The sequence below is a fragment of the Bison bison genome, unplaced genomic scaffold (genome assembly GCF_000754665.1).
Source record: "Bison bison bison isolate TAMUID 2011002044 unplaced genomic scaffold, Bison_UMD1.0 scf7180017864295, whole genome shotgun sequence".
NCBI classification, from domain to species: domain Eukaryota; kingdom Metazoa; phylum Chordata; class Mammalia; order Artiodactyla; family Bovidae; genus Bison; species Bison bison.
The window spans coordinates 11,756,613-11,773,415 of NW_011494867.1; the positions used below are offsets into that span (position 1 = coordinate 11,756,613).

Genomic DNA, 16,803 nt, shown 5'->3' on the forward strand with positions numbered 1-16,803 from the left:
TATCTCAGCCAGTAGGACTTTCACACAAAGGACCCTTTTGGCTTTTTGGCTAAGTTGATCAAAGAGCACTTGTAGCAACGGAGGTGACAAAAGAGCCCCAATACTCGAGGCTGAGGCCCTGTGCTGTGTGCCAGGGGCACTGGGGGCTGAGCAGGGGCAGAACTGGTCTCACGTGTCCTAAGGAACCACACAGCAGAGAAGGAACTCTCTCCACCAGAAGCCCTCACCAGCACTGCCAGGGAGACAAGCTCAGGTCTTTTTGACAAATTATCCTTTAGAGGTGCATTCTGGCTTCTGTTTGGGGCATAAAGCACGTAAACAATCAGTCACCAAGGGAATTCCCTGGTGGTTCTGTGGTTAGGACTCCTCACTTTCATTGCTGAGGGTGCAGGTCAATTCCTGGTCAGGGAACTAAGATCCCGCAAAAAAAAAAAAAAAAATTCAATCACCAAGAGGCAAGCAATGGTCCAAATGCAGGCTTCCAACAGACATGAGTACCTCAACACGGATCAGCACACAAAATGAACAGGTCTAATTTTTCTACAAAAATAAATAGTTCAAATAGTACCAGAGTTCTCAGTATATTCAGAATCACATGTGACTTAGGGCAATGGTTCTTATCCTTGGCAGGGTGTCAGAGACCCTGGAGAGAAGCTAAGGTTCCCTCCCACAAAGGAATTCCCTAAAACTGTGTACAATATCCCAACACCTGTGAATGAACCTCCAAACTGCAAGAGACACACAGGTCCCAGGTTGAGAATCAATGGATTAGGATAAGATTGAGAAGAAACAAGAACACCCAGCATGTCAAATACCCTCTCAGAGACCTAGAGGCTTCTAGCCCCCACTGGCTCCCACTCCCAGTGCTATGCAGGTAGGTGACTCCACCGCAGCAGAGCCTCGCCCGGGAGTTAGAGCCTCCCCAGCCAGACACTGTTCTTGGCACTGGCACAGCTGAGTCAGGAGCCATGCGAGTCTTCAGAACAGAGCATACTCTTGCACAGAGAAAAACTTCCTCCTCCTCACATTTCCCATTGAAGTGAAGTGAAGTGAAAGTTGCTCAGTCTTGTCTGATTCTTTGCGATCCCATGGACTATACAGTCCATGGAATTCTCCAGGACAGAATACTGGAGTGGGTAGCCTTTCCTTTCTCCAGCAGATCTTCCCAATCCAGGGATCGAACCCAGGTCTCCCACAAAACAGGTGGATTCTTTACCAGCTGAGCCACAAGGGAAGCCCAAGAATCCTGGAGTGGGTAGACTATCCGTTCTTCAGTGGATCTTCCTGACCCAGGAATCTAACTGGGGTCTCCTGAATTGCAGGCGAATTCTTTACCAACTGAGCTATGAGGGAAGCCCCACTACTGAGATGCAAAAAGAAAACAAAAACCATGTCTTTGCCATGAAGACACCCACAAGATGGGGCCACGCTTCCTGATCAAAGGGCATTTTCCTCCACTAGAGGCTCTGGGTCCCAAAGAATCCCAAAGACATCCTGAGTCCGGCCAACCCGACTCCCTCCCACATCCCTGGTCTGCCTTCTTAAGGAGTTCAAATTCTTGTATTCTTTCGAAGTGTTTAGCAGCAAATTTAAACTGGTCATATTTAGAGTCGTAAGGATTTCTTAAGTTATTGGATCATTTAGAAAGGATGATCAAATTTAAAACAGTAATCACAGTCAAATGAAAAGTGTGTCTTATGTCCTTGTATGGAAGAATGAAACATTACCCCAGTCCCCACACCAGCAGGGGAGCCACCAAGGCCATACCTCCTGGTAAACACCGTGCATCCACTGGGCCCGCTGTGAGGCTGTCTCGGCCTGATGACTGCCCCTTAAATACTGAAACTCCCGTGATTTTTGCCCAGTGGATCCACAGGCCTGCCTCAGGTAGACGTGCACGTTCTCAAGAAGCCTGGCCCCGTGGGGCAAGGCTCCACACTCACGCAGCAGATATCCATCCTAGAACGTGTGTGCTGCACACACGCATCCTTCTGTGCACATCCCCGGAACTCGCTGACCCGAGCCGGCACTCGGACAGACTGCCATCAGCGGCAGGACAAGGAATGCCCTCCAGCACACCGTGAACCGACCGAGCCCACAGCATCGCCACGCTGAGGGGTCTTGGGAACAGAAGTGCAGAAATGCAAGCCTTTTATGTAGAACTGCTCATTTTGAGAGCACTGTGTTCTTTAGGACGGCAAAGCTCAGCGTCAGTGCCCTCTCCGCAGCCTCGCAGCCCCACGCCCCATGAGTTCTAAAGGAAAAGCCTCTCTGATGAGGGGGGCCTCTGCTACTTCACTTCCCCAGTCCCCTGGCCCCCGTTGTGCTCCTTGTGGAATGGCACATGCGGGCTGATGGAGGCCCGAGGTGCTGGCCTCCGAGAGCCCAGTACACAGGCTGGATTCCCACACGGGGACCCCCAGGGGTGCTGTTTTTCCTGGCAGTTAGGAACGTTTGTTAGGTTTTTTGTCAATTTGCCATGTGAAATAAAAGATTTTGCTTGTTAATCAAACAGGAAAAAAAATTATGCCTTCTGTAACTAATCATTCCATTAAAATGCTGGTATAAAGCAAAATTGACTTTTTTGTATGCCCCAATCACCTCTTGCTGAAGCATGCAGATGGCAGTCATTTATGAATACATGTTCCCTTTAGAGATTAAGTTTAAAACCTGTCCCCTACAAATGCACATTAAGCCCAACACAATCAGAAATCTGACTCTCGAGGCATCTGCCACCAACCCAAGACGACACTGGCTCTAACCTCACCCCCGGCCCACACTGGGGTCACGTGAGTTTATGTGGGGAGTGTCACAAAAGGATCAGGATCTGCCCATATGTGCCCAGGAGCCAAGCTGAAACAGCACTACAAGCAGCACTGAGCCGCCCCCACCACCTCCCCGTCCCCAAGGTGCTCTGGCTGCACACACTGCAAGGCCAGGCAAGAATCTGGGGGCGGAGAGTCCCTGCCTTCACAGGACCCACACAGAGGGACGGCCAGCTGGTAGCAGAACTGAGAACTCAGGACCCACAGTGAGGGATTCTCGCCATGGCTGCAGTGACGATTAGCAACCCCCAGGAAGACGGTGAGGTCCCGGCAAGCAGGCATCGGCGTGGCTGAGGGGTCTCAGGAAGCTGTGGCTGGACTGTGCTTCTCTTTCATCTAAGAGGGATTATGTTCATCTAACACAACTGATGACCTAACTTGTTCCTGTTTTCATCTTTTTCTTACTAAATTACAGGTATTCTCCAAGGCAACCATCTCCTCACCCTGGCGAGGCCCCCAGAACCCTCCCTCCCTGCACCACAGCTGGCCCTCAGCTATGAAGAGTGGCCCCTCTGGCGCATTCTCCCAGATCACATGCTCAGCCCTGAGCACAGCCCCCTCGCTCCCATGGCCGGTGTCTGGGCCACCACTCATCTATAGGGAGACTGTGGGCCTGGATTCCAAGGAACCCTAAGTTCTAACCACCCTGAGGGATGTTTCAACAGTCATGAAGGATGCTGCACCTTCTCCCTGCTCTCACCGGGGGTGATTCCAGCAGGAGCGCAGGTGTTCTGCAGGGAGACCCTCGGGGTGGGGTGAGAGCACAGGATGTCCCCTCTGGGCCATCTTTGGTGGTGGACACTGCTGATTCCCACGCCCAGAGGAAAGCAGCCTTCCAGCCCTGGATGACTCAAGTGTAAGGAATGTGAAATATGGACAAACATGCTAATTTGACCAAAAGTTTCAATTCAATCGGACCACAACTTCTCCAGCTTTCTCAGTAACTCTGGCTGTTTTCCAGCAGACAGCATCATAACCTAGAGGTTGGCTTCTGGGGTCAAACTTCTATTGCAGACCAGTCTGTGATATATGCCACTGCCTACTCTGGAGAGAAAGTTACCATGGCATCAGCTTATGAAGCTGTGGGTACTGCCTCCTACCAATTCCATTCTGCATGGAGATGCAGAAGAGGCACTGAGAAAGTTGGCTTACAAAAGGAAAGCCCGTGTGTAGCTGGGGTGGCAGAAGACAGCTCTTAGAGATGAAACCAGCTGGCAAGTAGATTCACGGCGTTAGCTCTCCTAGTAGAGCTGGTCACCTCCCGCCGCTACCGCTGGTGTCATGAATCCTGCCTGCTTGGAGGATCTGGTGGGCTTCTTAAGTATGTTCTCCAGCCCACGCCTGGAGACTGATTCAGAAGCTGTTGTTCAAAAGCTCGCGGGTGGCCACGCAGGCCTGGGGACAGCAGTCCTGACAGAGAACACAGGGAGAGGAGGTGTCTGTGAGTCACAGGCCGGCGCTAGCCTCGCTCCACCTCACGTGACCCACCTTGGACCATGCGATTCCCGCTGGCTTGGGGCGCTCACACCCTGTGGTGATGACTCGAGTTGGAGTGAGGATATAGTCCACAGTGAGGTCGTGGTCCTCGAGGAGTGCTTCAGGTATGTCAACGACCTGGTCGAACAGAAGCGGGTGAGGGAGCTGCTGGGGATGCGGCCCCAGCCGCATTCGCCGCGCCGCTCGATGGAAGGATGATGTCCCCCAAACCCGTCCTGCTCCAGGCCCAGCTGCCACGCCACCAAGCACATCCAGCCCGGCAAGCCACACCCGACACGGTGCAGAAAGAAGGCAGAGGCCCAGCTGCCCTGCCCCAGCCCTCGCGCTCCATGCCCAATGGCGGCTCTGCTTGGCCTGTTCCCAGGAAGCACCTGGCAGTCATGGACGATGGTGACCACTGGCGTCCCCTGGCTGACCGCTCCCATCGACACCATCATGGCGTATTCAAGGTCAGCATAGCCTTCTCCCTTCCCAATTCTCCAGCCTAAGAGGCAATGCAGAGAAGCAGCACGTGTGGGTTCTGGGGAATCAGGCAGGAGCGCACTTCTCATCGTGGACTTGGGGGAGTTCAAGGGGAAGTGCCGCGCAGGACGGGTACCTCGGATAACACAGTCAAGGAACTTGGCACCCTGTGCACCTTTACAAAGGAAGTAGAGCTAGCACTTACGTGAGCTTTATGTTAACAGATCCACATTTAAAAGGGATGGAAGAGTAGTTTTTAAAGCACTAAACACAAGTTCCTACTAAAGGCAAGTCGTTTTCATTGTGCAGGGAAAGCAGGAAGTCTGCATTAGGGGCCCGGACGTGAGCTGGCCCAGCCCTGCCTGAGGCGCTAAGCAGGGGCCTCCCTGGAGGCCTGGCGCTTAGCACTCTGCACGGCCACTGTGCGGGGCGCCGGCTCAGGCCCTAGTCAGGGAACTAAGAGCATAGCCCCACAACTTGGAAGGAGGCAGTTTAAGCAGGGCTATGTTGCAAATTCACAAATGCGGCACAAGAAAAGGATTTGTTATCCGAAGCTCAAGGACAAGCTAAGCAGGGGGAAAGGATGCAAGACAATGGACGTGAGCATGCTGTGAGCTCCCAGCCAAGTCCAGTTACTCCTCTCAGTAGGACGCCCAGGCCAGCCAGGAGTTCTGACTTCTGTGTGACGTTAGCACTTCTCCAAGCACAGAAGCACCATCACTCAGGCATCCTTCTAAGAGTCAGACCTGACTGTGCCACTTTTACAATGAGACGTCTTCAACCATGCATGCAAAGAAGAGAAAGACAATTCAACAGCAGGGCAGCAGAGGGTACAAACGGACCAGAGAGACAGGCAACAGTGTTCACAGGAGAAACATTCAAGCTCACCCAAATCAGATGTAAATCAAGAGGCAACTCAAATACCATTGCTTACTATCAGACACAAAAAGTGAGGTGTGCTAATCCTATTTATTAACAGGGGAAGAGAGAGGGAGGCAAGGCAGATGGTGTGTGAGGATGTGAGGTGGGCACCCCTGCTGCGATGTAACCTGGCAACATCAGGACTTAAAAACCCATTGGCCCAGCAATTCCTCTCCTAGGAGTCATCCCACAGGTAGTCCTCAAAGGCCCCCTAGACCATAGGACATGACTACACTACACCCTCTGCGTGTCTGCACACAGAGGGTACCCTGAGGACATAGGTAAAGCGTCCGTAATGGGAACACATGGAAAACAAGGAACCCAGAATTGTAACATCCTGCTCCTAGGTGTCTCACACAGTAGCTCAGAGCAGGAGCAGGGGAAAGAGTAAATTTAGGGCGATAATGTTAAAGGCTGACACTGAAAAACACAATGCTCAGGGTTGGGAACGAGAGACTTAGAGCACTTCTCACCAACGACTTACTGGGAATCGCCAGCGAGTTACTGGGAACCTACTGAAGGAAGAACGTGGCTTTGGCTGATAAACTTCCAAAGAGAGATTTGGGATGAGCATCTCCGGACAATTTCTTGGTGGGAAAAGAAGAAAGAGAACACTTTCCTAGTGGCAGGGGCCCCAATCGTACACACAGGTTCAAGTCTGCAATGTGCTGACCCCACTCCAGAAGCAGCAGCTTGTTCCCAGACAGCATCAAGCCGAGCCTGGAGTGGGGCAGGGCAGAGGGGAAGAGGCCCCAGGGAAACAAGTCCGAGGGCGGCTCAGCCCAGCACCCAGATGACCCACGCTTTCCCAGCTCGCAGGCTTGCGGGGAGAAGCCTCAGGCCCCACAGGCAGGCTCAGGACACCCTGCACTGACCAGGAAGCTACTGCTACACAAGAAAAAAGAGGTTCAGAACCCAACGTTTCTCCATTTACTGGAGGCTCTCCAAAACCAACTATTTACTGACACACTGCAAATAAATCCAGCTCCAGTTCCAGTTAACTTAAGAACAGAGAGGAAATCTTTCACCACCTGAAAAGAGATGACCTCATGTCATTTCTCCTGTTAAGGAAAAGTGGAAATGCTGTAAAGGTGTTGAGTGGGGATAAGAGTGGGCGGGACTGAGTTAATTCTTCAACATGAGTGATAGATGCAGTGGTTTTGCGGCCAGGCATGCACCCAGAAAGCTGAAATTACTCACTGTCATCATCTGTAAGGCGGCCGGAGCGCTGGGGGAACAGCAGGCTGCACAGTCAGTGGTCACATCTCAGAGTTTCTGTTCTTAATCTTACCTTTTTCAGAAACAGCCACGGACCCCACCACAACTAAGTCCACAAGGACCTTGGAGTCCAAGCCCACGGGAGTGCTGTAGTTCCTCACGCCCTGTGAACAGACACGCGACCTGAGAGCTCCCGGCACAGCGAGACCGCCTGCCTCATAACCCACGGGGAGGTGCGCTCAGGCTCCGAACCTCCCGCGGGAAGCAGGTGAGCCGCCCCATAGTAAACGATGCAGCATTGCGGAAGCAGCAGCTCAGGAAACCATGCATCAGAACCATTTTAAGGCAGTTCCCACAATTCTTCACCAGGGGGATCTGACAGCAAATGAATAGGACTTTCATTGCATAATATTCAGTAAATCATTCTCTCCCAGGAGGCAGGAGAGCACAGTGATTAGAACCCAGGGCCAGGAGTCACAGGAACTGGGTCCAGACCCCTCCTCTGCGGCCTCAGCAGAGGGAAGCTCTCTGAACATCAGTCTCTTCCTCTGTGACACAGGGACAGCAGCCCTGCCTCGTCCCGCACATTGGAATGAGATGACAGAGCGCAGGCAAAGCATCCAGCATGTAAGACGCGGCCGTTAAGTGTATGGGACATGTTAGTTCACCATGAACACTGGAGGCCTCTCTGCATGAATAGCCAATTATTCAACCAAAGAGCACCCAAAGGACACCCACTTATCCTAACTAACACGGCCTGAGTGGAGGGAGGCTACTGCGGCCATGACTCTGATGACAGGCCCTGGGGAAATCTAGGGAACTAGAGTTGGACACTGCGTGGCCCAGTACCCTGCAGGAGTGGCCACCGGACAAGTGCCAAGTCCACGACAAGTGACTGGTCCAAGGAGCGGTACTAGGATTACCTTGGGGCCTCCCAGCAGTCAAACCACAGTCATTGTCCCCAGGGGCCCCCATTGTGGGAAAGCCTGTCTTTTCTTAAGCTCATCACACCCATGCAGCCAGGCATTTCTCGCCCATGGCTGGCATCTTCAAGCCTGTTTCAGGGGGCTCAGCGCCTGGCAGCCTTGGGTAGCAGACACTGGCATCAGGTTTTCTGTGCTGTAACCCGTCTGTCAGGCCCCCCTTTCTCTCAGTGGTCAGCCTCACCTGCTCAGTCTGACCAGACAGAGCATGAGCAACCATGAGTCTCCCTGACACTCCAAAGTCCTGTTCTATTTAACCAAGAGTCACCGGCGGGGAAGAGGGACTTAGGCAGTTAACAGACCCTTCTGTCTTCCCCCTGGAGTGGTTCCCAGAACACTCCTGAGTCAAAGAGTAAATGCAAAGACAATGATGGCAGACACAGGTGGCTGGGGCATGACAGTGGCAGGAGGCTGAGGCACAAACTCAGTGACTTGCCTGCCATGAAGTAAGGCGACATCACAGTCTCCTAAAGTGATATACATGGTGGCAGCATTTCACCACTAAGCTTTGGCCACCTAAATAATAATCGTACTAAACCTGCATCTGCATTAGACATGTCTTTATGACTCTCTATTTGCCATTTTCCTCTACCACAGAGAAAACAACACTCTGAGGTTCATGACCCTGGATCTCTGATTTCTAGCCAGTATCTCATGATATAAAAGAGCCCAAACACTGTTCAATTTGCACTCAAGCTCAGTCGTGAGAGCCGGCCTGGCTTCACTCTGGCCAGGCCATACTTTCAGGAGTGCCCATGAAAGACTGGCCAGTGCTGGCGCGTCACAGAGCCTCCTGGGAATGACCTGAGTGTTGGTCACTTTTCAAAGGGGAGGGGACGCTGTGAAGGGGGACACAGACCACTGCACCGGCACCACAGCCACATCTGACCTGGACTTCAGTATGAGGAAAAGGGCTGCTTTTACTGTCCACAACCCATGATTATAACTGACCAGATTCCCTGCCAGCCCTCGGAAGTGTGGGCCCGGGTCTGTGGCCACATCCACCAACTGCAGGGGAGCATGTGGTGGGCACTGTGAACACTGACCAGAACCAGGGTCAGCTCTTACATCCTCACATTTGTTTTCCCTTTATTTTTTTTTCCACACGTTTTGTTATCTTACTTAATTATATGTATTTTTGCATGTCACACCAAATTCTGTTTTTGCAATAAGACAGGTTATCAATAAATGACAATAAAGCATTCACTTGTTATACACTAGACTTAGGTGGAAAATCCCTTTTAGAAAGGTCTTTCTTGATGCTCCATTTCTCATTTTCACCAGATTAGGAATCAGATTATGATCTGGGGTCAACTCTAGAACTCTGAAAAAAGTCACCAAATTCTATTTCTTTGTCTATAAAATACTAAACAAATTTCATTATAAGGCACTCTAATGTAATGTTTACAGTATACTGGTTTCATCGCATTATGAGCCAGTAAAAAAAATACTGCTAAATTACTAAAGCCTTTATTACTTCAGCACTTGGTGAGACAATTTCCAATTGAACATATTTTGGAAATTCTACCCTGTTTCTGGTGGTATCAGAGAAAATGCTCTAGGACACTGAACAGCATCAAAAGCTAACTCTAGAGGGCGCCAGAGCACCAGAAAATTGGCTTTTCCTTTTCTCTTTCTTACCAGGAATTTACTATTTGTCACCTTGGTGCAAAAGAAAAACCAAGTGCCTGGCAGCTTTTCTGCTGGGTTCCTGTAACGACAAGATTGCTGAACACCCCACACCACTCTTTATTTGGTTTTACTAAACACAGACTTCAACCCTGTGGCGGAGTCACACTGTTCTAACTCACCAGAGGGCATGGCTGAGAGTGGTTCTTCCCTGCGGCTGGTGCTGCTTCCAAACTCACCTGAGAGGTGGCACATTTTCTCAAGATGTCTTTAGTTGCCCCAGGGGGTGGAGTAATCTTATTAAACAACCCCGTTCTCAGTCGTGGTGTTGGAACCAACAATGTTTTTTTGCTCTTTTAAAAAAAAAAGACAGTGAATAAATTACAAAATTTAACATGGGAACTTTCTTACGTATTGTTTTAACATTTAGAACAGAAGCAAGCTACCATTACCTGTATTTTGGGGTATGTGTCAAGAAGATGAGCTGGTTTGCAAACTCAACTAAATAACACTTGGGCACGACTTTACTTAAGAGCGGTTTACACTACCCTGACTCAGAATAAAGGGGCGAGGGTTTGTAAAACTTGCTGATTCTATTCTACTTGCCATTCAAAACTGTTCCCAGTGAAAATGATGACGCAAATCCAAAAGAAGTCTGTCCTGAAGAAAACTCCACCCATAATCTTGCTGTGCCTTATGCTCCTCGAATTAAGCCCTATCCAGGTACAATGATGTTTTATTTTGAAGCCACGTTAAGACATTACCCCATCAAGCACTTATATCTAATTTGCTGCTCAGTAAATCAGTCTGGGAGATCAGTACCCATTATAATCAATAATTTACACTGACTTGTGTCAACAGTCGTTTTCTTCTATTAATTCTCAAATGTTTATTGCAAGACCCAGAGCAGAGGTTTTCAGAGTGGGGGCTTCTGGGCACCGTTTGACATGATCAGAAGCTCTGGGGTGGGTCCCAGCAGCCTGGTTTAATAAGCCTACCCAGGACTCCAGATGCACAGGGTAAGTTTGAGAACCACGGCCAAGGACACTGCTGCAGATTATACAAGGGTGGGCCATTAGGCAATTATAAAATTTATAAGCTCTTTTATGTAAAAAATAGCATATTTTACTTTTTGAGCAGGAGATGACAGCCTAAGACCAATAAAAGTCCTATAAAATTACAGTTTGGCTTTCTTAAATAAAGGTTTTTCAACCCCACGAAGCGTATTTCAACAGAAGTAACAACAGAGGTGGGTGACTTTGTCTGCAGTCTCCAGATTCTGGTGTACTGCCCAATACTCTGCTAACCCGTTGGTTGCAAACTAGAGGTCCCTGGGGAGCTCTGAGGCTCACCAAAGTCCAGGTCCACTCAAGCCTGACTCAGAACTGGACATCAGCAGCAGTCTTTCAAAGCTCCCCGGCAGGTGCTAACTTACAGACAGGACGCTCAGACCTGGAGGTCTCATAGTGCGTTTACTATGACCGAGTTCTAGTAATAGCACCAGATGAGGGTCTGGGGTCGAGCCTGGGAAGCTGTACCCCCAGGCATGCTCCGTGGTCGTGCACATCACCATCCTAGCCTGATTGAGTATGCGCCCCCCACCCAGGATGGAAGGTGCCCGCAGAGCAAGGCTTCTCAGGAGGTGTAGGGAAACTGAGCCGCCACCTGAGCCCAGCAGCATACGGCAGGATCCCACAGACCCCACACTGCCCCAACATCAGCCATTAAATGAAATGAAGGCTGTCACCTGAATGTTACTGCTTTTATAGTTTTGTTTATATTTAATTTACATGTGTATTTTGATTTTACAATCACACTGGAGCTATGAAATTAAAATTTATGCCAAGTTTTATATTTATGCCTATTAAATGAAATTATAAATTAAGGCAACCCTGGGGGTAATTTTTCTTCTTGAAAAGGGACCTATTATATATAAGAAACACTGTTCTAATTCATGTGTTTGGGGAACTCATTTATCAGATTTCTTACTTGTAAGTCATCAAGTTTTAAAGAATTATAGTATCACAAATGTAGTAGGAGAAATATACATATTGTTAATTGTTTTCTTCTGGAGAGGTACATCAATGCCTTTTCTCTTTGAATTCAGACACGTTCAGGACTTCTGACTGACAATGAAAGAGTTCTGAATGTCCTGGGAAAAACAACTCCACAGACACATTCTGCATGGAGGGAATCAGAACCCTCCCTCCAAATGCAGGATGGTGCCCACTCGCCAGCCACCTGCGGCGGGCAGCCTGGTCAGCAGCCAGGGCTCTGGCTCAGGGAATGGGATTACCTGCAGCGCTAGCAACCGGACGCCTTCCAGTGGTTTATCAGGGTCCACTTTAAGTTCCTGCGTTCTGGCAAAAACCTCGAGGTCTCTGATGTTTTGGCAAGCCAGATAAGAGCCCTGGTTAGGTAGAAAGACAGAGGTGCACTTACTTCAAGGACGAAGAAACGGGCGTTTTTCTGGGGAGCGTCAGGGTTGACTTTAATGGTTCTGGCCATTTTGAACGCCTGCAAACGTGGGAAATGCTCGGCGGCCCGAGAAGCACCCTGTTTTTAAATGCAAGTGCATGTTACCAAGAGGCCACTGCCCTGAGCCACCTACAGCCTGATGCTCCAGCACCTTCCCCATACAGGCATGAGGGCCAGTGCTGAGACCAGGTCTGGGGTCACCCGAGAAATTTCTAAGGGGGCAGCCAGGGTACAAAGGGCTTGGAAGCCAGCCCCACTGGCTGGGGCTCCCTCTCAGAGTACGTCAGCCCTTAGGAGCCCGGTGTGTGAAAAGGCACCACAGGATCGAAGGCTTCCAGCCGGGAGAAATATTCCACTCTGTACCAAATGGGTAGCAGTAGCCTCAGTACCACCTCAGGGCAAGATGCAACTCAACCACCAATCCTGCACAGAAAGGCAAGAGGCACTTGAGAGTGAGTGTTAAGTATTAATAAGATGATGAAGGCCATCTCTAAGCATAGAGACATCCTGGCCAGCTGGTTCAGATTTCACACCACTCACTGTTCAGCGAGTTCAAATTCACCGTGAAGCGGGGTGGTAACTGTCTTACTACTGTTACTCCTTCAGGAATATCCCAATTTCCTTGTGAATGTTCCAGGAATGCCTCAGTACCTTGAAGTTGGGAATCCTGTGATGAACAGGCCGGGGAAAATCAGCTAAATTTTGTGATTCCATGTAGTCCCAAATTTGCTCACGAATGTCCTGTTTGGAAACACCTACAGCAATAAAAGGTGTGACTGATAAACACACGTTCAGGAACCCCACAGCACAGCCGTCCCAGGGCCCAGGGCCCGCCTGCTCCCACTGCACCTTCAGCTCTGCCACGCCAGACAGAATCTAGGGCTTCTGACCCCTACGTTGAAAAACCAAGGCCGGTGACATTTTACACCTCAACAGATTGTTATAGTCCAAACACAGTGTACATAACCAAGTGCTTAATGAAGCCTGTTCTATGAACCTGTAGCAGCAGCACAAACACCACTCAAGCCATCGACCCAAGCATTCCTAAGTCCTTTCTTGGAGACACGATCCTGCTCAGTCAAGGCTCTGTGATCTCACTCTGTCTGTCAGTCTTGAGACAGCTATGATTACTTCCCTCCTTCTGCAAGGCCTGTTCACTTGCCTGAGTGATGTGTAAGCCAGCTGCTACTTTGGATTACCTACTGCAATCCACTTTATTGCGAGAATCTTTATTCTAGGTCTCACTTTGGAAATGAATTTTCAGGCAACAAATATTCCTTAATTATTTGATTAGGGAAAGCCTTTAGAAACCCTGCATTAACTACATGCTCCTCTTGAAATGGAGAACTACAAAAAGCAGTTTCCAGTCGAGCGGGAAAAAAACAAAAGTGGCACATTCACATAAATGCATTTATATGGAGTTTCGTTTTTCTTAGTCCAAAGGCCTATCCTTGCACCTGTGCAGAAGTTTGCACCAAATCACTCTGCTGTGACATGGCACCTCTCAACGCCTGGGCAGGAGAGAGGGGCAGCTTCACCCTCTCAGGTCCTCAGTCTCCCCTGAGTGAGCAAAGGCTGCTCAAAAGTGACACAAGGTAGCCGTCCCACAGCAGACCTGGAGCCCCCAGCCCGGGTGGTGGGAGGTGGCTGGTGGCTGGCTTCTCACCATAAACATTTATGAATTATGTGACTTTGAATCTTGTGAATAAATTACATTTTAAATAACTTTTTTGTAAATGGAGTTTTAAAACACACAAAGGCATCTATATAATGAAGAGCCTCTCTCACTATCTACTGAGTACCAGGTCCCTTCCCCTGAGATAGTCAGTTGCATCTGTTTGTCCTGATGAATTTTTCCCCAGGCATCTCAGGCTTCAGACAAGAGACACTCCACTCTTGTCCCTCATTCTCTTTTCCTAAGAGGGCGCCTGAGACAAACAGCTACATATACTGCATTGGGTTCTGTTGCTGTTTACTTATTATCCTGCAGATTGGCCCATACGGTATATAAAAAGCACCCTCATACTTTTCTGCAGTTGCATAGTATTCCATGATGTGGGCAGGTCAAATTTTACTCAAGCAGTCCTTGACTGATGGGCAGGGGGGTGTCCAACCTTGCTACTGACATATGCCTTTACAGACCTCGCCAATTTATAATGCTTTATTAAACTTTTACATGTAGTTTTATCACGTTAAGGACCAGAGCCAAAGGTTTCCAGTGCTTGTGCCCTCAGGCTAGACACAGATCCCTTTGGAACAGCACCCATACCAGGCCCTTCACAGGTAGACCCCAGAGCATCCTGGAGCCCACTGCAAACACTCGGGTGCCTCTTGACCCTTCTGAACCAGAAATCAGGACTGCAGATTCACGTGTATTTAGGGAACAAGCATCTCCAAGGATGCGGGACTATAGTGCTGTCGGCCTGGTTAAGGCCATGTAGGCAGTTTCCAGGACTTGGCTTGTTCTTTCCTGCTGGGAACTCTGCACTTTCTGGTCTCTGCCGGAAGTCTGTTCTACTCCCTGTCAGTCAAAGCCTCCCTCTTCAAGGCCCAGCTTTAGCACCACCTCCAGGAAGTCTCCCCTCCATGCTGCTCCAGTGCTCTGAGGATCCCTGACACAGAGTGTGGAATGAGCTGCAAAGCCCTGCTGACCGCTTCAGCCTCATCTCCTGCCACTCCCCACCTTGAATTTAAAAAGTGGCCCAGTGTCGGTCCCTGGCCTCACACATCTGTACCCCTGTCTTTTTCAGGTCTTTGTACCTCCTCTCCTCCCTTCTCTGGTTCACCCCTCCTCTCCCGTCAGGGCTAGCTGAGACAGACATTCCTCCTTTGGGACCTTTGATTCTTGAGGAACCCAAAACGCCCTCACTGTTTGTTGTTGTTGTTGTTGTTTTTCAAAACAGAAACCATTAAAACAAATTCCCTGGTGGCGCACTGGTAAAAAATCTGCCTGCCAATGCAGGAGACATGGGTTTGATTCCCAGTCCAGGAAGATCCCACATGCCGAGAGACAACTAAGCCCAGGAGCCACAACTATTGAGCCTGTGCTCTAGAGGCGGGAGCCACAGCTGCTGAAGCCCGAACGCTCTACAGCCTGTGTGCCACAACAAGGAAAGCAGCCTCAATAAGAAGCCTGTGTCCTGCATCTAGAGAGCAGCCCCTCCCTGTCACAACTAGAGAAAAGCCCCTGCAAACAATGAAGACCCACGACAGCCAAATAAATAAACAATTTTTTTTTAAAAAGCTATGAGATTACTTTCACTAACAACTCAGAGGTCCAACAATATCCCCAGCACTGTGCAGGACGCTGTGTGGGACCCAGGAGTTGTAGGAATTGCTGCCCTTGGTCCAGAGTCAATTAATCATCACATCTGAGTGACTCCCATTTAGAACGCAGTGGACTAATTGCAAGGGGAAGGAGAGAATGTAAGGGCAGGTCCCTGCCCTTGGAAAGTTACCAAAACATGGGAAATAATTAGGACAATAAAAGGTGACATATATTAATGTGAGAAATGCATGAACCCTGTTCTGTAACTGCCCGTCAGGTCAGCCTGGGTCTCCCTCCTCCTTCTACCTCTAGCCCCGAGCGCAGTCCTGGCACTTGGCAAGCGTCTCCGAAGGTCTTTGTTACCATTCCACCGAGCTACCAGCACCTGTTTCCCGTGCTGTTTCCATGCTGCCCGGGCAGTAACGGAAGAGGGGATTTATTCACATTTCTCGAACTCGGCTTTAATAGACCGTGGGGCAGCAAGAGCCTCAGTACCATCTTTGCCAGGCAATCCTGCAATCAATCACAGAAGCTCAGGGGCTCTGGGGCGAGCCTCCTCAGGGCCTGGGGCAGACGACACAGGAGACAGCGCTCATCGCGCGGAGGCGGGTGAGGAAACGGACACCACCACCTACCCAGAAGGCAGCCCCGCTTCTTCTACCTACTCCACCGACAGCGTCCCAACCCCGCTCAGAACCCTCGGAGACCCCGCCCGTCCATGTCCCCCTTCTGTCTCTGGCGGTTTCTCCTCCCAATCCCCGGGGACTCCTCCGCGACCCCTTGCCGTCCCTCACGCGGCCCTTCCGCGACCCCCGGTCCGTCTCTCAGGCGGCCCCTCCGCGTCCCCCGCCCGACACTCAGGTGGCCCCTCAGCCTTCCCTGGCCCGTCTCTCAGGTAGCCCTCAGCGTCCCCTGCCCGACTCTCATGTGGCCCCTCCGCGTCCCCCGCGCGTTTCTCAGGTGGTGCCCGGGGCCTCCCCTCACCCGCCCTCGGCTCCATGGCGACGCTGTCAGTGCGCGACGCCTCCCTCGGCGGAGTCCCGCGCGAAGTGACGTCACCGGTGCGCGCACTCCCCGCGCCTGCGCACTGGTCTGGACCGGGGGGGTTGGGGGCACGGTGGCCTTGCGGCAGAGGCCTGGTGGGAACGCTCCGCTTCACGCATGCGCGTGCGATTCCGCGCCCCGGGAGGAGGGCAGTGCGTGTGGTCCCTGAAGGTTTCTTCTCAATCAGGCCAGCACTGAGCGCTAGGTCTGAGGGGCATTTGCCAGGGGTGGGTGGGCAGAAGAGGGAGCTACCGAGTGAACACCCGTAGCCTGCCCGAGCCCACTGCCAGTTCAAACACATCCACCTCCATTTCTAGTCCCCAGAGGGCCCCTACTCCGGGAAGCCGACCGGGATTGCTCCTCCATGACTCAATTCCTCTCCTGTGAGACTCTACAGATGTTAAATGGCACGGTCTGCTTTCTGCTCCCTCTCTTCTCTCTGCGTCATCTTCACACAAACACCTCCTAAAGTGCTAAA

General features: G+C 50.7%; 1 protein-coding gene across 4 annotated transcripts in view; it reads right to left on the minus strand.

Moving 5' to 3' along the window:
- MTHFSD (methenyltetrahydrofolate synthetase domain containing) overlaps positions 1–16,330 on the minus strand; it is a 20,206-nt gene extending 3,876 nt beyond the window's left edge. Inside the window, exons 1-7 of one of the 4 annotated variants that reach the window (XM_010850841.1) lie at positions 15,777–16,318; positions 12,665–12,768; positions 11,832–11,945; positions 9,775–9,888; positions 6,997–7,087; positions 4,694–4,806; positions 4,314–4,439 (exon numbers count right to left, since the gene is read on the minus strand). In XM_010850841.1, coding sequence (XP_010849143.1) covers positions 4,314–4,439; positions 4,694–4,806; positions 6,997–7,087; positions 9,775–9,888; positions 11,832–11,945; positions 12,665–12,727 — 621 coding nt within the window. In that variant the 5' untranslated portion in view covers positions 12,728–12,768; positions 15,777–16,318. The other 3 variants (XM_010850842.1, XM_010850839.1, XM_010850840.1) reach the window with 3 other exon arrangements.
- Between the last annotated feature and the right edge of the window lie 473 nt (positions 16,331–16,803).